This window comes from Eumetopias jubatus, unplaced genomic scaffold, assembly GCF_037043125.1.
Source record: "Eumetopias jubatus isolate StellerSeaLion01/CBP00866 unplaced genomic scaffold, mEumJub1_p1.0 scaffold_17, whole genome shotgun sequence".
NCBI lineage: Eukaryota > Metazoa > Chordata > Mammalia > Carnivora > Otariidae > Eumetopias > Eumetopias jubatus.
Window position 1 is genome coordinate 77,895,267 of NW_028274823.1, and position 22,269 is coordinate 77,917,535.

General features: G+C 38.0%; 1 protein-coding gene across 1 annotated transcript in view; it reads left to right on the plus strand.

Moving 5' to 3' along the window:
• RYR2 (ryanodine receptor 2) overlaps window positions 1–22,269 on the plus strand; it is a 424,890-nt gene that overhangs the window by 303,238 nt on the left and 99,383 nt on the right. Inside the window, exons 63-70 of the mRNA XM_028104495.2 lie at window positions 540–670; window positions 3,187–3,507; window positions 5,180–5,420; window positions 5,834–5,921; window positions 8,183–8,275; window positions 15,423–15,593; window positions 16,690–16,749; window positions 19,483–19,617. Coding sequence (XP_027960296.2) covers window positions 540–670; window positions 3,187–3,507; window positions 5,180–5,420; window positions 5,834–5,921; window positions 8,183–8,275; window positions 15,423–15,593; window positions 16,690–16,749; window positions 19,483–19,617 — 1,240 coding nt within the window. The remainder of the gene's footprint in view (window positions 1–539; window positions 671–3,186; window positions 3,508–5,179; window positions 5,421–5,833; window positions 5,922–8,182; window positions 8,276–15,422; window positions 15,594–16,689; window positions 16,750–19,482; window positions 19,618–22,269) is intronic.

Below are 22,269 nucleotides of genomic sequence, written 5' to 3' on the forward strand. Positions count from 1 at the left end.
TTAATATTTCTTAGCTGCTCTGAAATTACTTCTATATAGTAAATTGTGTTAGTCTATTGGTGTCAGTACTTTATTTTTTTAATGTTTATCAATGCATTTATTTACCTAGCAAGAATTCTTCATCAGGTCACTATGTTTAAAAAAGGAAGATGTAAAGAAAGAAAAGAAAGCAAAGCAAATGTCCAAACTTGTGGCGGGGTGGGGGGGGGGGGGGCGGGGGGATTTGACAGGGTTTTTCTTTGAATTTGGTCTTCTTTTTTTTTTTTTCTTTCTGTGTGTTAGTTTTAGTTTCTTTGCTTTGGTATGAATTTGGTTTTCTTTTTAACTAACAAATAATTGTGCTTTTTTTTTTTCTTTTAAATGGCGGGGACTTTGCTATTGAAAGCATATGATGCTTGCGACATAGAAATTGGATTTTGGAGTTAATTTTATTAGCACTAGTATTATACCTCTTGTAGGTTAAACTGGTCAATTGTAGTATAACTTCTTCAGTTATTTACTTGGAAGACATAAAAAACATAAATATTTTCCACTTGTAGGCAACGTTCTGCATTAGGAGAATGTCTTGCGGCTTTTGCTGGTGCCTTTCCTGTAGCATTTTTGGAAACTCATCTTGACAAACATAACATTTACTCTATCTACAATACTAAGTCCTCAAGAGAAAGAGCAGGTAACACAGAAGCATGTTCAGTATTTGAGATATGAAGTTGAAACTCAATGCATTTATTGTATTTTCCTACAGTGGTTTTTTTTTTAATGGGCCATTTCAATTTGTTATCTCCAGTGATATTGGTTCTTAAATGTTATTATTTGGATCTTTTTGGAATGTTACATACTATTCCCATAGGGTCTGTAAAAGAAAATTTGTTTAATTTCTTCTAAGTTAATGAATCACAGACAAATTAACACTGGTAAGAATAAGACAGAATAATGGGCGGAAATGGAAAAAAGTAGATCAATCTGATTTCTGATTCAGTTATCTCCTATAGGTAGTCAGCAAGTGTGTGGTGTTCTTATTTGTTATGTTTATGGATTTATACCCTTCGGGTTCTTTTGTTCACCAGATACGTCCATTTTATTGGGACAGTTTTATTCCGTGGGATTTTTTCTAATAGTGTAGTCCAATTATTAACATTTAAAAACCTATTTTTTTAATGTTTTAAGTCACTGAGACACAATCAGTGACTTAAATTTGAACCTGACCTTAGCCTGCATATGTTTAAGATTTTTATGTCTGCATGTATACTGGGCATCTATAAATATAGTATACCTCATGTTGCTTAGTAGGTAGGCCGAGTAGGTAGGCTCATTTTTTCCCACTCTCCCAGTTAAAAAAGCTCTTAGAGCCATTGCTTATGATTTCAAGGATTCGTTTATAAGAACCTATTAGAATTATTTGCTAGGATTGAATTGACTTGGATAAGAAATAGTTAATGTAGCAGAAAGTAGTTATTTCTCTAATGAGCCATTTAAAGCAAAGGAAACAGAGTTCTCAAGGCCTGAAGGTACACAGATGTCCTCTAGTATCACTCTTTTGTTTGAATTCCTCAAAGTCTGATACAGTATAATGTATTCTATTTGCTCTCCAGTAGCCCTAAAAAGTTCTCAAAACTTGGGCAAGAACTGTTTGCTGTTCACAAATGCATACCTCCCTGTTAATGAGATTATTTCTCTGTAACTAAAACTCATGTTTTTAGGGGAGCTGCTGGTTATACTGATTTTATAATGCCTTTTACCAAGTAAGGAATCTTTTAAAAGCTTGAGTAATCATTATTTAATTTGCCTGTTTTATAATTCTAATTTCATATAACAGGAAGTTAAAGAAAAATATGTTGAATGTGATTTAGCAATATTTCTCTGCATAAATTCCACAGTATATTTGTAAATAGTAAAACGTGGTTGAGTTCGAGCTATTAATCATCTGTGTAAACCTGCCTTATTAAGTTGTCTTATTTAGGATTTTTGATTGTTGAATACTTTTGCTATGAGTCCAGAATGAGGCAGATTTGTTATTCATTACAGATAAGAAAATGCACAGGGCAGATAATTTACCTGCTTTTGTTTCTGTAACACATCCTCTGCATAACAAAGTAAAGAAATTGCAGTGAATGATTATTCAGGAGAGAGGAGATTGAGGAAGGCCCTTTGGCTGGAGGATCTCATGGTTGTGAGAAATCCTGGAGGTCCCATCCTGTTGTGTGGGAAACACGGGGGCATTACAGCCTGGAAGTTTCTTCTCTGTTTCTAGTCCGGGAGACTGGATAATGTTGTCTTCGCCAAGACATGTTCATGAGGTGGGCGGGAGAGGAAAGGTCGAATTTAAAGTTAGATCCGTTGTGTTTTAAGTTGCTTTTGAGACATTCAGTATTACACGCAAAAGTTTTAAGAAATCTGGCTCTGAGAGTTATTAGCGTATAGCAGAAACCCATAGGAATGGCCACAGTTACCCAGGCGAACATAGAAGGTGAAAAAGAAAAGAGAATTCAGGGTGAATCCTTAAAAAAACCCACAACATTTTAAAGTTCATCAAGGAGTGAACAGCCAGGAAAGGAGCCTGACAGAATTCAGGAGGGAGTCAGGAAGACCAAATGCATTGAAGTTGAGGAAAAGGGAATTCCGTCAGTGATGGGGAAGCCCCCGTATCAGTTAGTGGGGTAAAAGTTTCAGTAAGTGTGAAACAGGGAAATCATTAAGTGCGGTAGGCGGAGGCCTTCATTTCTGGAAAGCTAATTAATCCAGGGGAGAGTGGAAGCACAACTACAGGCTACCGGGAAGGAGATGCTACAGAGCAAGGGGCTCAAGAGGCCAGGCAAGGCTCTTGCAGGTGGGGCAGTTCTTCACCTTGAGAACACAGGCCCAACCGTGAACAGGGACCTCAGAGCTCCTTGCACTGAAAATGGGGAATGGACGTGGGAGGATGGACCCTACAGAAGGCTTACAGGCAGAGACGTTGGATATTCTGGTTTTCTCCGAAGTAGAAGAAATGGTCGTTCTGTGATCTTAAGGGAGTGGGGGTAGGATAGGAACTTGGGAAAACGAGAGAAAATGTGATAGCTGCCATGAGTAAAGAGAGAGGAGCCAGTCGAAAGCATGCCCGGTCTTGCTTGTGCCTTCTAGAAATCTGGCTGTCACTGTCAGTCCGTTCTTTCACCGAACACCGTTCATTTTTTATGTGTGTTTCTTTAGCTCTCAATTTGCCAACTAATGTGGAAGATGTTTGCCCAAATATACCGTCTTTGGAGAAACTCATGGAAGAAATTGTGGAATTAGCTGAGTCTGGCATTCGCTACACACAAATACCACATGTGATGGAAGTCATACTGCCCATGCTTTGCAGCTACATGTCCCGTTGGTGGGAGCATGGACCTGAAAACAATCCGGAAAGGGCTGAAATGTGCTGCACCGCGCTGAACTCCGAGCACATGAACACACTCCTGGGGAATATATTGAAAATCATATATAATAACTTGGGAATTGATGAGGGCGCCTGGATGAAGAGGTTAGCAGGTAAGAATTGGAAAGGAATGAGCTACTTGAATTTATTTTATTTCCAAAAGGATTTGAAATCAGAAGACTAGGGGCGCCTGGCTGGCTCATTCAGTAGAATATGTGCCTCTTGATCTTGGGGTCATGAGTTCGAGCCCCACGTTGGGTGTAGAGATTCCCTAAATAAACAAACTTAAAAAAAAAATGAGATACAGAAGACTAGAACTTTCCTATCTTAGTCTTTATCAATATTTTCTTCTGTTGTCAAAAATACTAAAAATATTATTTCTGTCATGCCGTTCTTTAAAAAAATATAGATTTAATCAGGCATCAGGTAACTTGCCATATCGTTACAACTTTTGTTGTTGTTATTACAACTTTTACGCAAGTAAACGTTTTCCTGATTGAACAGTCTCTGTAAGAGTAATCAGTAAATGCCGGGTGAAAACTAATGATTCTGTAGGCAGAGAGAAAAATAAAACTGGATTTTGAAACAACCCCCTTTTAACAATTCGTCTTTTTAGGAGTAGGGGAAGAAAATCAAAGCATGCAGTCAAAAATTTACATTTGTTTATCATTGCACTATTTACATTGGATAATGGGAAGCGATTTCTTTTTATTTTTTTTTAAAGATTTTATTTATTATTTGAGAGAGAGAGCACAAATGGGGAGAGGGAGAAGCAGACTCTGCTTCTGAGCAGGGAGCCCAACAGGGGCTCCATTCCAGGACCCCGAGATCTCAACCTGAGCCAAAGGCAGACGCTTCACCGACTGAGCCACCCAGGCACCCCAGGAAGCAATTTCAAGGATGAAAAGAAGGGAGACGAACCATGAGAGACTATGGACTCTGAGAAACAAACTGAGGGTTCTAAGAGGGGAGGGGGGTGGGGGGATGGGGTTAGCCCGGTGTTGGGTATTAAAGAGGGCACGTACTGCATGGAGCACTGGGTGTTATACGCAAACAATGAATCATGGGACACTGCATCAAAAACTAATGATGTAATGTATGGTGATTCACATACAAAAATTTTTTTTAAAAGGGGGTTTTAAAGAATTAAATTCAGAAAGAAAGAAAAAGAAAGAAAATTATTCATTTACTTAAACTCCAAAGTAATACACTGATGTCTTACTAATTTGGGTAGGGTGTTTTCTCTTTTATACATTTATTATTAGTAAATGAAAGCAACAGTGTCCCATGCAATGTAAGTCTCCCATTGAGACAAGGATGGGGAAGCATCTGGTAATACAGTAATACAACGTAATAAAGTAATACAACTAGATGTACTGCCATAATTATTCAGTGGTGCATATTCCTTGTAAAGAAAGGGCCAGAGGAACCTTTTCCATTTGGGGATTTTTTTCTTCCTTTTGTGAGAATAATTGATTTCTGAAGTGAATGAACGTGTTTCTGGTTTTTTTTTTTCCTATTCCAAATTAGCTGCCAATTAAAAACAAAAAACAAGAAAGCACATCAAATTCAATTCAGTAATCATTTTTGAACAGCAACTGTGCAATTAGGTTCGGGACTGGAAAAATGGCTGAGGCATGGGCTGAATCCTGAAAGAAGCCACGTGCTGGCGGGGGCGGGGTGGCTAGAGCGCGTAAATCATGCAATTACAATTGTAATTATAATCTATCTTCATTTTAATGAATGTTGATGCAGGGCAGAATATTAATGTCTGTCTTCAAACAGTTTTCTCCCAGCCCATTATAAATAAAGTGAAACCTCAGCTCCTGAAAACTCATTTCTTGCCATTAATGGAGAAACTCAAGAAGAAAGCAGCGATGGTGGTGTCTGAGGAGGACCATCTGAAGGCCGAGGCCAGGGGGGATATGTCCGAGGCGGAACTTCTCATTCTGGATGAGTTCACCACACTGGCCAGAGATCTCTATGCCTTCTACCCGCTCTTGATTAGATTTGTGGACTACAACAGGTACAGTGTTCAAAAGCAATGAATTTCTCTGATTCAGTCATGTCCTTGCTGGGTTCATATGTCCCAGTGGAATTTCGTCATTGACTACGTGATTAGTTTGTCCATGATTGTGACATAACCAAATGTTTATAGACAGGGTGATTTTCACCAAGCATCTCAAAATTACAGCGGGAAATCACATTCTGGAGCAGGCTGCCTTTTGCAGGTTAAAGTTAGCAGTTTGACGGTTACAATGTTTAAACTGTTTTAAATGTTAAACAAATGGACTCTGAAGCCACTTGTGAGCTCTGTGGGCACAGGCTTGCCCTTAGTTGACTTGGTTTCAAATTTAACATTGAGTGGGTGATTTAAAAAACAAAAAAATGAACTCGAAGGAGTAACTAAGAAACCACTTCATTTATTATGTGATCTAGGGCAAAGTGGCTAAAAGAGCCTAACCCAGAAGCAGAGGACCTTTTCCGCATGGTGGCCGAAGTGTTTATCTACTGGTCGAAATCCCATGTAAGTAGGAAAATATCGACAGGGCTTCCTGTTTGGTTTAGGTTAAGGACTTTCAAGTTCTTAACCAGTTTTCCGGTCCCCTTAGTAAATACCTATGATAATGTTTCTCAAGCTTGCTTCCTAGGTATCCCTTAACTGGTGTGGAGAGAGAACAGACTCCCTTCGGTAGTTTGAGGCAGTGTTAAACCTTCTTTTTGAGTTTGGGAAAAATCACAGGGGTTTTTAGTTGCACTCCATAAATGGTGGGGTTTTTTTCTATTTGCCCCTAAATTTTAGGATAACATGGACGTAGAGATGTGGCCTTTTATCCTGCAGGCTTTCCTCTGTGTAGAGGTTTTGCTAAGCCCCCCCCCCCCGGGGGGGGGCTCATGCCAAGTTTGAGAAATGCTGAGATAGACTTCTGTTTTTCAAGCACAAGATAACACTTGTTTACTTGTAAAGGTACTACTTCTTTAAATTTGCTCCAGCAGCACACACCTTTGTTTCTACAGGAGTTTAGTTTTGCTCATGTTAGAATAAAATACAGCTCCTTCTAGGAATCCTGTTGATAGAACTTGTAAATACATCTTTAGTGAATTTTCACTATTTTGTATGTCACAAGTAGAACTCTGTATTTTTGAATTGGGAAAGGATTTTAATAAGAAGAACTTGATATAGTATTCTATAATTATTTCCAATAACTAGCAACTATGGGTAAGTAAGCATTTATTGTTGCCCCAAATTATTTCAAAAGCTTAGAATTTTTGTGTCAATTATAGTTATTGATGGCACTTAGCAAATGGGAGACTCCAAGAAAATAAAAACAAAACCTCAAACTCAGCTTCATTATTTGAGGTGACTTCCCAATTTATTTTATCAGATGGTTATACAAATTCTTTTATTTTAGAAATGTCATATTTTTTTAAAAAATAAAATTTTTCTACTTAATGTTTAGGATAATAAATATTATTTATTGCCTACTTCTGAGGAGTCTGTCAAACTTGCTACCAAAATGTATATAAAATATAATTACACTGAAATAATAGGTGGAATAATTTTTTTTTAATATATGCACTTATATCTTCACATTGACTTTCATTTTCTATGATGTCTAAAATTCTTTTAGATCCTTTATGTTCCTCTAGATAAAAGCAAATGATTTCTGAGCCTGTGTAACTCATGTTGAAAAGGGTGCATTAGATCATTCAGGGTGCTTCCGAAGGAATATTTAAAATCCAGAGCCCAGGAGTAAATCAGGAAAAGTAAAAACTGCATATTTTTCCTTGAAGGACTGAGAATCTTCAACTTCATCAATCACCCAAATACCAAAAAAGCTTCTTTAAATATATATGCAAGTCAAAATTTTGGAACAAGTATTTGGAGGAGTATTTATCACAGTCAGTAGATTTTTAGAGGAATGTCTAATGATAATTTCAAGAGTAAGAAAAAAATCTGAATATGTACTTTTGAATCTCATGGGTATATTTAAAACCCAAATCTGTTCGTATGTGTCGTATATACTCTTCCCCAGATATTTAAAGGTGAAACTCTATGAGCAACCATGTTATTATAAACGGTAAGATCAGAATGTTAGTGTGAGCTGAATGATCCTTCACACAAAACCTTTTATTACTCATCAGTTATTAACATATTTGGATACTCACTAGGAAATCATTTTATTTGGGTTTTGCTCATCCCAAAGAGGAAGGCATATGCTTAGATCATTACATTCTCTTTTCAAACTCTGATGATCTCGCTTTTATTTTGTTTGCCTTCTTTACTCACTGCTCAGACACTTGGCTTTGCCTGTGTCCTTATGTTCTTGAGTTAAAAGTGAATAAAATAATGTTATAGTAGATAATAATGAGAAAGTAGATAAAATATCTGACAGACTGGAAAGTTACATCATAGATGTGTGTACCCTGTTTTTCTCCCAAGAAGCAGTATATGCCTTTCACCAGCTAAATTGGGATTTGAATACTCACTCCACCCTTCGGTAGATGTGTGACATTGGTATTTAAATATTCTGGACCTTAGTTTTTTCCCACCTTTGAAGCTTACATATTTATATCTAGTTCCCAGAATTGTTGCCCCAAGCCAAGCACCCTCACTGGATATTTAAAAAAATATTTGCTCCCTTTCCTTGGTAAGTCTTATATATCAAATTACTGCTTATCTTTGTATAAACTTTTGGGTCCCGTGTAACCTCTACTTACATGGACTTCTTATCCATGCTATATATCAGTTATATTTTAACTGAAGTTTTCTTTGCAAATTCTCAGAATTTCAAGAGGGAAGAGCAGAACTTCGTGGTACAGAATGAAATCAACAATATGTCTTTCCTTATCACTGACACCAAGTCAAAGATGTCAAAGGTATTACTATAATCTGTTGCCCAGTTCTAGAAAATTTTTGAATGTAACTTTCTTTTTTTTCTTTTTTTCTTTTTTTAAGATTTTATTTATTTGACAAAGAGAGATAGTGAGAGCAGGAACACAAGCAGGGGAAGTGGGAGAGGGAGAAGCAGGCTTCCCACTGAGCAGGGAGCCCGATGCGGGGCTCGATTCCAGGACCCTGGGATCATGACCTGAGCCGAAGTCAGGCGCTTAACGACCCCGGTGCCCCTTGAATGTAACTTTCATTGTTGATTTTTTTCTACATTTTTTGGAAGGTGTACAACTGAGATTTTAGAGATTTTGTAATGTTTACTGATTAAATGCATACACGCATACACAAGGTTTTAAGGGTATGCAGGATTTAAGTAGTTACAGTAAGACACACAGACACAGAAATGACTTTCATGAAGGAAGAAGGTTTTACTCACAGTTCCCTAGAAACTGAAGGCATGGTATATGGTGGGGGCATGTGGCAAAGCATCATTGTTAGTCTTGTGGCAGAGGGAACGAGGGGGAAGGGGTGGGCAGGAAACTTTGTTGAGGTTTTTGTGGGACGGGGCAGGCAAAGCAGGGTAAGCAGGTTTAGGATTGACTAGTTCGAGTAATTTCAATGGACTCTGGGGTGTAGGGAGCATCCCTAGTTGTCTGGTACCTAGCCCTGAGGCGATTAGGGCAGGTGGATCGAGACCCAGGAAAAGACATAATTGGGGAATATGAGAGTCTGGGTTGGTTGGTTCGTATGTGAAAAGCATGCTTGCAGGAAAGTAATTTATTATCTGTAGGAAATGATCAGTATTAGGAGGGACAGTCAAAGATCAGCAAGACCCTAAGATGTCAAAGAATCAGAGTAAAAAGACATACTTAACACCACACACACACACATAATTGCCACTCAGTGTAATATACATATAATTAGTCAACACCACCTATTCATCAAGATTAAATATATGTGCATTTATTTGTGCCAAGTATGTAAACATCAAAATAATTAGCTGCACTGTTTAAGAACCACATGTATGAATTCCAGATCCTCACATAGGAGATGGGATGTATGGCTCTAGATTTTTGTTTTCTCTGTCACTCATGTTGGGGAGGGGAGGAACTTTCAAAACACTTTAAAATTCATGCCTTTATTCTTCAAATTACCACTAAATAAGAAAATGAATATGTTACATGGGGGTAACACAGAAAGTATGCTGCCACATGGCCAAAGATGCAGAATAGTGTGAGTCTGGCCAAGGAAATCAGTCTCTACCTACTCTGTCAATGATGGGAGAGAGTTTCAGTGGGAGGGACAGCCTACTGCACTGACCCCAGGAATGATTGGTACCTGTCACCTGCTTTGTTGGTGGCCACGAGGATAGTTGACTAGCATCACTCAATGCTCCTGGTCTTTTTTAGAGTTTTAAATGCCATGGATTTGACACTTCTACACATGAACTAAAAGCTAAGCCTCGCTGAAGGTTTGCATACCTAGAACATCTGTCCAACTGACAGACTGTTTATGTGCCTGTGCTCTGGAAGCACACATATAAGATGAGAACTTTGCTCTCCTCTGGGCTGCCAATAAGCCTGAAGAGTGAGCTGTTGCTGTCCTGAGATGTCCTGTGCATGTCTCATGGATGTTTTGAACTGAAAACTGTTAGTGAATGTTTCTGCTTTGACAGCATGTTGTCAACTTAGGACCGTGTTAACAAAGGCATAGAGAGAGGGCAGAAGGGGGTCAGTGTTTCCTTTGGGTCAATAATGGTGATTCTGGTCTATCATGAAACTCAACGATAAGTGAAAAGTCTTTAGAGCAGAGGTCTGGCCTGTTCTTACACAGACATCTTCTTTCCTCTTTTTTTTTTTAAGGTTTATTTATTTATTTGAGAGAGCGAGAACGAGAGAGAGAGAGAGCACATGAGAGGGGGGAAGGTTAGAGGGAGAAGCAGACTCCCCACTGAGCAGAGAGCCCGATGTGGGACTCGATCCCGGGACTCCAGATCATGACCTGAGCCAAAGGCAGTTGCCCAACCAACTGAGCCACCCAGGCGCCCCTCTCTTCCCTCTTTTTCCTCATTATAGTCCACTTTGCATCCTGGAAGCCAGACCGGGGGCTTCTGTACAGATTGACCCAGAGTAACATTTACTCCTATTTGCAGGGAGAAAATGCAAAGTAATGGATTGAAGCATCTTAATATCCGCACCCCCCCAGCCCCACCTCCACATGCGCTAAATTTTCTCAAACCTTTCCATCTCTTTACCATATGACTGCTGACACTCTGAGACAGGATATCATAGCACATTACAGCAACATTGACAAGGGACTTTATTTATTTATTTATTTATTTATTTATTTATTTATTTATTTATTGAAAGATTATTTGAGAGAGAGAACATGAGCAGGGTGAGGGGCAGAGGGGGAGGGAGAAACAGACTTCCCGCTGAGCAGGGACCCCACCTCGGGGCTCAATCCCAGGCCCCTGAGATCATGACCTGAGTTGAAGACAGATGCTTCACCAACTGAGCCACCTAGGTGCCCTTGACGAAGTTTTTAGAAATCAGTGATCATGCTTTCCTTCCTTGTTTTTAAGATTTGTTGTGGATTTTGTCTGCATATGTGCTTAAAATTTTATATCGCATAAGTACCATGAACTTTTTTCCTAGAAGTAATGTTTCTAGTTTAAATAATGGAGTCCAATTCACTAATATGCTGTATTGTTTCACCAAAGGAATCATGATGCCCTGTGTTTCAGCATTTGGACAGATTTGAGAGTAACTGTGTTGGCCAAAGTAGCGTCATAACTATACTTTTATCAGTGCCGTTGAGGTGCTCTGCTAAGCCCAGATGGCATGAAGGACCCAGAAGAGGGATATAGTCAGGGGATGAGTAACATCTTTCCCGAAAGTCTGTCCTGTTCAGATCTAGTGCCAAGAATGGATAACAGGAGGGCAGCCATAGGTCTGACATCTGAAGCTGAAATGGACGGGGAGGTGTTCCCCCCATGCGATGCTGAGAACAGAATGATGCAGAAGGCTTCGGGGATTCCTCTGACAAAGCCTCAAACTGTCTGCCCGAGACATCACCATGACCCGTCGATCCATCCCCCAGAGTCCAGAAGAAAGAAGAAACTCTTTTGAATGGAGATTCAGACCCAAACTTAAACCACAGAACAAATTGTCATGTATCCAAGCAGGGACGATTGCTATTTGTATGGCGTACCATTTCCACACTTGATAAGATGAAATTAGATGACTCTAGGTAAAATATGGACATGCACAGCTGAAGCCAGCAATTCGGAATATGGTAATCTGGGATTGGGAACCTCATTTTGACTTAATATGTACATAGCCCATAAGGCAGAGAGAGGCCAGTGCATTTGAAATTGGCCATAATGCTCTTCAGAGAGGGTGACCACACATGTGGGGTGTGGCAGCCCAGCTCTGCTTTTGTCCAAGGTGTGGACAATGGTGCTGCTGACTACTGCAAGGGGCTATTAGTGTACTTCCCCCGGTTGTTAACATGTAGGGTCGTGAGTGCCCTCCCTCCAAGGAAGGCATTCCCTCCTGCCCCCTGCTCTTGCTCTGAGTCCTTCCAGCCGGGCCCTGGGCCCTTTGTGTGAAGCCCCACTGTGACTTCTTTTAGACCAAACATTCTACAAAGGCAGGGAACATGTTTTATTGACTTGGTAACTCTAAAGCTCAATGCAGCACTTGGTGCATAACGGCTACTTAATTAGTATGGATAAATCAAATGAAAATTTGAATTTAAAGAGTTTAAAATTTGGTCCTTAACCTGGGCATTTGTGTGTGTCGTACTTTACTATTGTTTTTCCAGACTCACTGTTGGATTGGTGTAAAATATATAATGTTGCATCATTATAGGGCTAGCATTGCTGAAGTTTTTAATTTCATAACTTGTTTTAAAAAAAACATATACAGGTAGCATCTGTTACAAACTCTGTTTGTCGATGTGAGAAAAAAAATAGTGGGTTTTGCCTGTTGCATTATAGAATTATATCCTATTTTCGGGGCACCTGGGTGGCTCAGGTGTTAAGCGTCCGCCTTCGGCTCAGGTCATGATCCCAGAGTCCTGGGATCGAGCCCCGCATCGGGCTCCCTGCTCCGCAGGAAGCCTGCTTCTCCCTCTCCCACTCCCCCTGCTCGTGTTTCCTCTCTCGCCGTGTCTCTCTCTGACAAATAAATAAAATCTTTAAAAAAAAAAAAAGAATTATATCCTATTTTGTATTAAGATTTCAGTTCCTGTTGAAATGTAGCAACTGGCCTTAGTTATTTAAAAGTCACTATTTTCCCCAGCTTTATTAAAATACAATTGGCATATAACATTATGTAATGTAAGGTGAACAAATCAACAACATATTGATTTGATACACCTCTGTATTGCGACTTGATTATCAGCAAAGCATTAGTTAATACCCGCATCATGTCAAATAATTACCATCTCTTTTTTTGTGGTGAGGACACTTGAGATCTACTCTCTTGACAACTTTCAAGGAGATAACATAGGATCATTAACTATAATCACTCTGCTGTACCTTAGATCCCCAGAACTTATTTATCTTATAACTGGAGGTGTGTACCCTTTGATCAGCCTCTCCCCATTCCCCACCCTGCCCCCCAAGTTCCCAGCCCCTGGGAACCACCACTCTGCTCTCTGTTTTCCTCGGTTTGGCTTTTTTAGATTCCACGTATATGTGATATCATATGGTATTTGTCTTTCTCTGTCTAACTTATTCATTTAGCACAATGCTCTCAGGATTCACCCATGTTGTTGCAGTGGCAGGATTTCTTTCCTTCTCGTAGTTGAATAACACCCCACCCTGTGTATATATCCATGCATGAACTCATAGGTTGTTTCCAGATCTTGGCTATTGTGAATACTGCAGTGAACAGAAGAGTGCAGGTATCTCTTTGAGACCCTGTTTTCATTTCCTTTGGATGAATATCTGGCAGTGTAATTGCTGGATCATATCTTTCTATTTTTAATTTTTTGAAGAACCTTCATACTGTTTCCCACAGTGCCTGCACCCATTTGCATTCCCACCAACAGCGCTCAAGAGCTCCCTTTCCCCACATCATCGCCAGCATTTATTATCTCTTGTCTTTTTGATCATTAGGCTCACTTTTATAATTAATATGTCTATAATATTTTTTAAAACCATTAATATCTGTGAGTTTTATTTTGCTTTGGTAGGCTATTTCAGTGTAGGAGTATTAGAAAATGCTTCCCTTTTTTCCTGATCTCTATTAAATTTTAGATTATTTTAGGTGAGATTGTTAGAGCTATTTTTGTGTGTGTGAGAGTGAGAGAGAGACAGAGGGAGACTGATGACAGAGGTCAGTTTATCCTACTTTCCTCTCTAAGTATGCCCATATATTGACCAAGCTATTGCAAATTCATCTTCTCTGATTCAAATGTTAGGAATTGGTTGAAAATGAAATATGCAAATTCAGTAGCTTTAGCAGTTCTGCTCAAATTACTCAGCAGCTCCTACGGCAAGATTTCCTGTTGCATATGATGCAAGATTATTGTTTGAGCATAAGTAGGAATTTATTGATCTGGTGTTTCTCAAAATTGAGCAATTTATAGTTGCCTTTAGTGTTGATTTTAATTATTTTTATTATATGGTCACTTAAATATTTATAAATATCAAACCAGGTAAAAGCTCCTTGTGCTTACACAATCATAAACCCAAAAGAACTTTACAAGTTAAAATCAAAGAAAACCGCAACACCAACAAAATGTAGACATTAATGTATTGTAGGACATTGTTTTGCTGAAGCGAAATTACCAGAATTGGATAGAAATATGTTTGTGTAATTTGTATCAATTTGTTTAATTTTTAGGGTGTCAGTTCCTTATTTGGGTAATTATTTTTATCACTGTGGTTGCATTTCCTTTTAGCAAAGAGCTCATTTAAAACCACTGATCCATTTTTTAATGGGTTAATCAATTTAATAGTACAAATAATTATCCATTGGTTTTTTTTCTCCTAAACTTACTGAAATTAATCTCTTACAAATTGGTAAAGAGCAGGATCCATTCAATAAGTACATCTCTTTGGAAAGTTAATATAATTTCATTGCTATAGTTAAGATATTATGGGTTTGATAGATCAATATATAATATATATCATAGTAAATACATTACATAATATCAATATATAAGCTACCATTACTTTATGATGACAATTATTTTCCTACTTAATATGAAAAAATTCAACATGTTGTGATAGATTTTGTCTCTTTGTGGGGAAAGCCAATCATTTGTATGTTAAATTCTCTTCTGTTTTTTTTTCTCAGTTGGCCAAACCTATTACAGTATGTTACTATCCCAAAAATATCTTCAGTGTTTGATTTATTGCTACAAAGAAATTTAACATGCACAAAGAAGTGGACATGGGACAATTATTTTAATTTTGATGTTTGAGTATACCCCCTTAATAGAATAAAACTCATTACCCAGTGAAAATCAGACCCTGCATTTAAAGTGACCCTGAGGCACGGACATAAAATTTAACCAAAATCACAAAAGAACCCTCAAGTAGCATGGCAGTATTCAGATGTAAACAGGTCATCCAGAGATAATCCTGAATATTTATGTTACACCAATTAGTATATTACATCTGTTTCCACTAGAGAGGGGTTAATGCCCTAGGGAGACAAGTCTGCAGATTACATAAAAGGCTAATATATTTTCTAATAGTTTTATATGTAGCGTGTGCTTGTGTGTGAGAGAAAGAGTTCATATTTCAAAGCAAGCATCTGTCAAAACAAAAATAAACCATATATTCTCACATTTTTTCCTCATAAGCAATGAAAACTACAAAACATACTATATCTGAAATTCCCATGGATTTTTCATATATCCGTCTGCTCTTCTAAAATTGCAATGTGTGTTCTCCTTCTGAAAGTGTGTAGAAAGCACACCAGTGAATGGTAATGACCTGGGAAGCTGAAAGTAGGACTTGGAAATTAGCAAGGGATGCTAAGAAGGAAATAGGTCTCAAAAACAGGGAACTGAAAATAAGGAAGATGGAACCACAGACAAGTTAGGAGAGGTTCATAGTTCTGAACTTGAGAAAAGCAGTCACAAATTCTAACACTTAGCTTTGTTCTGTAGGCAGCTGTCTCTGATCAGGAAAGGAAGAAAATGAAGCGCAAAGGAGATCGATATTCCATGCAGACTTCTCTTATTGTAGCAGCTCTGAAGCGATTGCTGCCCATTGGGTTGAATATCTGTGCCCCTGGGGACCAGGAGCTCATTGCTCTGGCCAAAAACCGATTCAGTATGGTAAGTTTCCTGTGCACACCAGCGATGACGATCACTTGTCCTCCCAACTCTCAAATGTGTAGACTCCTTCTGCTCACTGCTCTGTGTCAATATTTCATTGGCATTAAATGTCCTATTAAGCAGTTTCTCTGTGTAAACTCTACCATTCAGATACAAAGACTGCCTCTTTTTTTTGTGGCTGTTTTTATTTCTAAATTATGTTAATCACCTTCAGGGACTACTCAGGAACCATAGAGAAAAGATGTAAACAAGTTCCTGGTAGTGGGGAAAAAGAAAATGGATTCTGTATGAACTCCTATATAAAATTTGTTATGAAACGTCTCTTCAAATTTTTGAGGGGTAATTTTTCACTGTTAGAAGAATCATCTGTGCTGATGGTGGCTGGATAAGGTGTTGACTTTTAAATCAGCAGCTCTTTTCCTTTGCAAGCTTTGAAATTTAAGTTTTCCAGATCTCTTTATGGCCCCTGTGTTTTCTCTTCATGCCTATAAAGATGCAATTTTACAAAAATATACATTGGGATTACTATTTTATATTTAGGGAAATTGGAGCACATATTCTTCCTCTGCCTGTTCCCACACTGAATGAAGCACCTTTCTGTATATCTAGAGTTTAATACTGTGAGATGATTAAGGGGATGTTGTAGCGGACTGGACTGCACGGATGCGGTTCTGTTGACGGTTGTTCTACTATTTGATTCTCAGGATATGCTCCTTGTTATTACTGGAGCATGGGGGATATCATTAAGTGCCAAAATTACTTGGTGGAGATTTCAGAGAATAATGGACACATACTTCTGTTTGAACGCAAGGGAACATGGTTCTCCCACTTCTTGTGAACTGGAAATTCTGTTCCATTGAGTCTTAGCGGCACTTACTGTAGAAATAAAGTAGGTTGTTATCTTGTTTCTAGTTACAGCAGTATCAAGAAATTGTCTGAGAAAGGACCTCCCCCAAATTTGTGACATGTATTTAAATCCTGTAAATATGTCTATTTTGACATATACTATTTCAAAAGCAGTTAGACTTATTTCTATTGACTTGTGACAGTTGATGCATTGTAAGACTTCTTTTAGGTAACATTTATTTCTTGACAGAAAGACACTGAGGATGAAGTACGAGATATGATCCGCAGTAATATTCATTTACAAGGCAAGGTAAGCCAAATTTAACCACATTTAGTATTTATGAATTAGTTAATCTCTCTTTGAATAGTACTACATATAATGTTACTTCAGCAGTTAAGAAAGTAGAAATATAATACTTTAATCAGTCTTTATTCTGCTTGTAAACCTTTTGGTATTAAAGACTCTCAAGATAACAAATGATGGATTTTTAAAGTAGATCATCAAAGAATCTCAGACTTTGAAGAAATTCTGTCATGATTTGAAATAAAGGTTGGAAATTTCCTTCACTAGCTGTGTTTGAGGACTTTTGGAGACATGGAGACAGGTGTCCATAAGAATTTAAACTTTTACATCTAGTGACCAGAAATTAAATATGTGTATTTAAGAGTCATTAATACATAGGAGATATTAAGAATTGCCATAATAGGAATAAATGAATTTACCTAGGGAGGTGAAGGAAAACATGAATGGAAATCATGAGAACAGCTACTTATTAATGTTGGGTAAAAAAAAAAAAATGCTAGAAGTACGTTTTGCAGTCCAGTAAGCATATACTATTATTTGGAATTTTTCTCATACTAGGAGATAAATTGTTCATTTGTTTATGGAACCTCCTATGTATGAAATCTAGCAGTTTATTATTTTGATTCAGTGTATTTGCTTCCATTCTGGTGTCCCTTCTGGAGAATTTTCTCAATTATGAAAATGTCCAAATGTCAAAAAGTAGTGACTGCAATATAATGTTTGCTTTTCTGGGTATTAAAATGTTTCTTTCCAAGATCAAAACCATATTCTTTTCCTTTAACACTTAGGACTACAATATGATAGAGGTGAGATGTACCTTTCCAATATTCACAAGAAACAAATATTAAAACAAATTTCCTGTGCACCTTGATGTGTATGTACTCAGTCATACATTTAGTTATAAACTTGTCTAGAACAGGAGATAAATTCCTATTAGAGCTTGATCCCTTTTCAGATGGCTAAAAGATTTTGAACATTTTAAAATGTACTAATAGATCTTCCAACTAAACCTCGAGTGAAGGGTTTATGCTACATGTGTTTGCGGAGATCATGTAGTCCTTGAAAGGGTCTCCTGGGGGACTCAAATAGAGTCAGGAGAGTCAGGAGATGTTTAGTACCTTTTAAGGAAGGGTCTGTGCTTCTCTCAGGAAGTAATCAAATGAAAAAGGTTGTCTTGAAGAAGCAGAAGGAAACTTTTTTTAAAAAAGGTTTTATTTATTTATTTGACAGAGAGAAACACAGCTAGAGAGGGAACACAAGCAGGGGGAGCGGGAGAGGGAGAAGCAGGCTTCCTGTAGAGCAGAGAGCCCGATGCGGGGCTCGATCCCAGGACCCTGGGATCATGACCTGAGCCGAAGGCAGACACTTAATGACTGAGCCACCCAGGTGCCCCAGAAGGAAATTCTTCCATTATATTCTAGAGGTTACTTGTAGGAGTACTGTGGACAATTTATGTTGTGTACTGGGGAATCAGGAAGAAAGAAGAGCAGAGGAGGAAACACGTTCATAATCAACATTTCACTTTAGAATGAATGAGACATGAAAATAAAGTGGTGATGAATACATAGATTTTCTCTTTGACATTTCAGTCTATACTTGTTTCTGCGAGTTAGGCACACATATTATGGAGCCATACAGATTAACAGAAGATGAATTCTTTTGTTCCTAACACCTTCTCAAATATATTGTCTTGAAATTGTAGGACTGGTAATCCTGGGAGCCAGAAGGAGTAATTTTATATTAGAAAGAATAAAGTTTCTACTTATCTTGCCAAATACAAGTAAACGTGTATTAAAATTCAGAAGTACCAAACACAGTCCTCGGACGAAAAAAGTATATGGGAGAAAACATTTCGTTTTATCAAAGGACAAATGGTGTTTACAAGTCATTCAGTGTTTGCCTCTAGGTGAAAGTTATTTTTCACATTTCCAACTGTGTTTTCTCAGACTAGGAGTTGTGAAGTTTCAGATGTTGTCCGTTTACCTTTGTTTCATTACCCTCTATCTCCCATTCTTAATGGAAATTTGAAAGGGGAAGAGAAATATAAGGGGATTGCTTTGCCTGTTTTTAATGACATAGTTATTTCTATGTTATTTCTTTGCAGTAATGTGATCTGTTCCTTGTAAGGATGCTTGTATTTTTCAGTTTCTATGATTTTATAATAATCCTTCTCAAAAACATACAGAATTCAGTTATATCTCCCACTCAGGAAATTTGACAGTGTTAAAAAGACTCCTTTATTATAGAATATGACTTTATTAGCCCTCCATCAGTTTATATTGATATCTTTGTTTCAGTGAAACTGAACTCAGTTGTAGAGTCCCTCTATTTATAGTTAAGTGTGATCCCGTATCATTGCCTGTGAAAGTAAGTATGTGGATCTTTCAGTGTTTGTGAAAGGGGAAGAGAAAGATAGAAGGTTGCTTTGTCTACTTCCTTGCCTTGACTATGTCCAGCTCATCCTTACGTCTTAGGCAAACCTTCCCTTGTTCAGGGGAATCTTACCAACCACCAGCAGGTTAAGTTGAAGCTCATGATACCTTATATTTCTCTTGAGTAGCCTTCATCACAATTGTACATATTTAATTTCTGTCTTCTCCACTAGATGATTAATTTCATGAGTACGAGATCACTGATCTCTGCACAGAGTTTTGACACTGGGCTACACTGAATAAAGTAGGTCTTCCCCCCTTTGGGTTGTAACCTTGTATTTTTGAAACTTTTTCATTTTTTCTGCAGTTGGAGGATCCTGCTATCAGATGGCAAATGGCTCTTTACAAAGATTTACCAAACAGGACTGAAGATCCATCAGATCCGGAGAAGACTGTGGAAAGAGTATTAGATATAGCCAATGTGCTTTTTCATCTTGAGCAGGTTAGATTCTGCATTGATTCTATCGTATTTGCCTTAACCATGTAAGCGCATTTTAAATGATTCATTGTAAGCTGTAGGCCAAAAAAACATGTATGTTTAGCATATTTATTATAAAGAATATATGATTAAGGGGTGCTTATATCTAATAAGCAAAATTTCCAAGCTTATAATTTTTGTAGCAATATAGAGCTAATGTATTTTGGGATATTACAGCCTTTGTTTTTTTGTCTTTTCTCAAAATATTTCTGTGATTATACAGATAAATAGGACTGTATATTTAATTTTAAATCATTCTAACAAAAATTTCAAGAGTTACCTGATTGCATGTTCTACATATCATTTTTTATTACTGCTCATAACAATATGTTTGAGATGCTCTCACTAGTTTAATATTTGAATTTTTTTTTGGTCATTTGCTGTACCTTTCGTTAGAGATATTTTTGAGTTAATTTTCTCCAAGATCAGCAACATATTACATTTAGAGAAGAGCAGTGCATTGGTATGAAAATTGTGTGAGAATAGTGTTTTTATATAAATTTTCAGTTGTATCCTGCCTTAAACTACAAAGTTCCCTATGTGTTTGATTTCCTCATTCATTATTCAGCAATTCCCCAACCAGTAATATTTGAAACATTATCCATCCATGGGTTATATTGTTGTGTAAGGAATCCTCTGGTTTAGGTAATATATCTGTGATACAGAGACAGCATCCCTGTGTCTCATGAGATCCGTTCAGCAGAATGACACCAAGTGAGGGAGCTCAGTGTGAACCCAACAGTGTGATCTGTCCTTGGGCCTTCATGACAGTCCTCACCTGACATGACAGTTCTCTCATTTTACAACAAACATAAAATAATAAAAGGGCCTATGTCATCTCAGGATGAGATTTGTCACCTAAATGTTTTGAAGACCATATTGGCATAGCAATAACAAACATTTTTCTTTGATTCCTATTTTATGTTACCTGGTGATTCTGTCCCTGCCTTGACCAGTTGAATAACATAAGGATATCACCTAATGTAGTAGCCTCTTACTTTCCTTCTTCCTTACACAAGTGCCCCTCAGACATTAATAACTTCTCCCATGGCGTACAATTTATCACTACACCTGATGAAATTTAACTAGGATACCTTTAAACCACGTGGCTATCGACATGTATTTACATTGTTTGACACCACACTATTAATAATGTAATAAAATTTAGGAAACTTAATACTCCCCTAAATATTTCCATAATATTTTCATGAAGTAGTAAGTACAAATTATCAGTCAGCAGGTGATGAGACTTAAGGTAATGAAATTTTAATGACATATAAAGTCATAGAGTTGTTTTTCCAGCATTATATACATATTTAAGAATGTTAAATATCTATTTCATGTGTACTGGAGGATTATTTCTGGCAGAGGTACTCCTACCACAAGGGGTTTTTTTTGTTTTGTTTTTTTAGAGAGGGTGGGGGGAGGGGCAAAGAGAGGGAGACCAAGAATCCCAAGCAGGCTCCACACCCAGCACAGAGCCTGAGGCAGGGCTCGATCTCACGACCCTGAGATCATGACCTGAGCTGAAATCCAGAGTCAGATGCTCAACCATCGAGCCACCCAGGCACCCCGTACTGTAAGGTTTTAATTCTTCCTAGTTTTCATGCACATGTCTGGATTTGTTTGAATGAATTTTAGATAACATTAAATGAAGCTTATTGAAATCTGATGATGTTTTATTCTAGCGACATATACTGATAACTGTATTCAATCGTAATGAACGAAGTCATATGTAAAGTAGTGAGATTCATTCTATGACGCAGCCCTTCCCTCCATGAACGTTTATTGTATGCACTACTGTATGGCAGCATTAGACTCTGCAGGTTCTGGGGATTGAATGCTGTCTCTCGACTCAAGTAGGTCATGCCGTAGTAGAGCATGTGGACACGTGAATAGATAAAGATGTAATGATACAGATGTGCCAGGACACAAAATGTGCTGAATAGACTATATAAGGAGTCCAGACAGTCTCGTTGCCAAGTAGGTGATCCCCATAATCTTAAAGGAATTTTCTAGGAAAAGGTAAGGGGGTCAGATTTTAGTTAAGGTCAACTATTCTTCACATTGTTAAGAATATGAGTAAAAAGAAATCATCAATTACCAAAGACTAGAATAAAGAGTGAAAGATGGGCCGCAAGAGGAATTCATGCCTTCAATACCTCTATTCTAATGTTAATTTGTCCCTCATTCATTGAGTAGCTTGCGAAGAATATCTTCACTTGCTAAACTCAGTGCGAAAACAGTGGGTGGGTAGCAGATATTTGATTTAATTTATCTCCCATATCAGCAACCTTTGCAATTGTATATTTTATTTCTTTTTTTTTTTAAAGATTTTATTTGAGAGAGAGAGAGAGAGAGAGAGAGAAAGCCCCACAAGCAGGGGGAGTGGCAGGCAGAGGGAGAAGCAGGCTCCCTGCTTGAGCAAGGAGCCCGATGTGGGGCTGGATCCCAAGACCCTGGGATCATGACCTGAGCAGAAGGTAGAGGATTAACAAACTGAGCCACCCAGGTGCCCCTGCAATTGTATATTTTATACTGCACATCTGGTCATTGGTCCCATGAGAGTAACCTGTCCCCTTGCAATTTCCTAATACTCAAACTCAAGCCATGCTA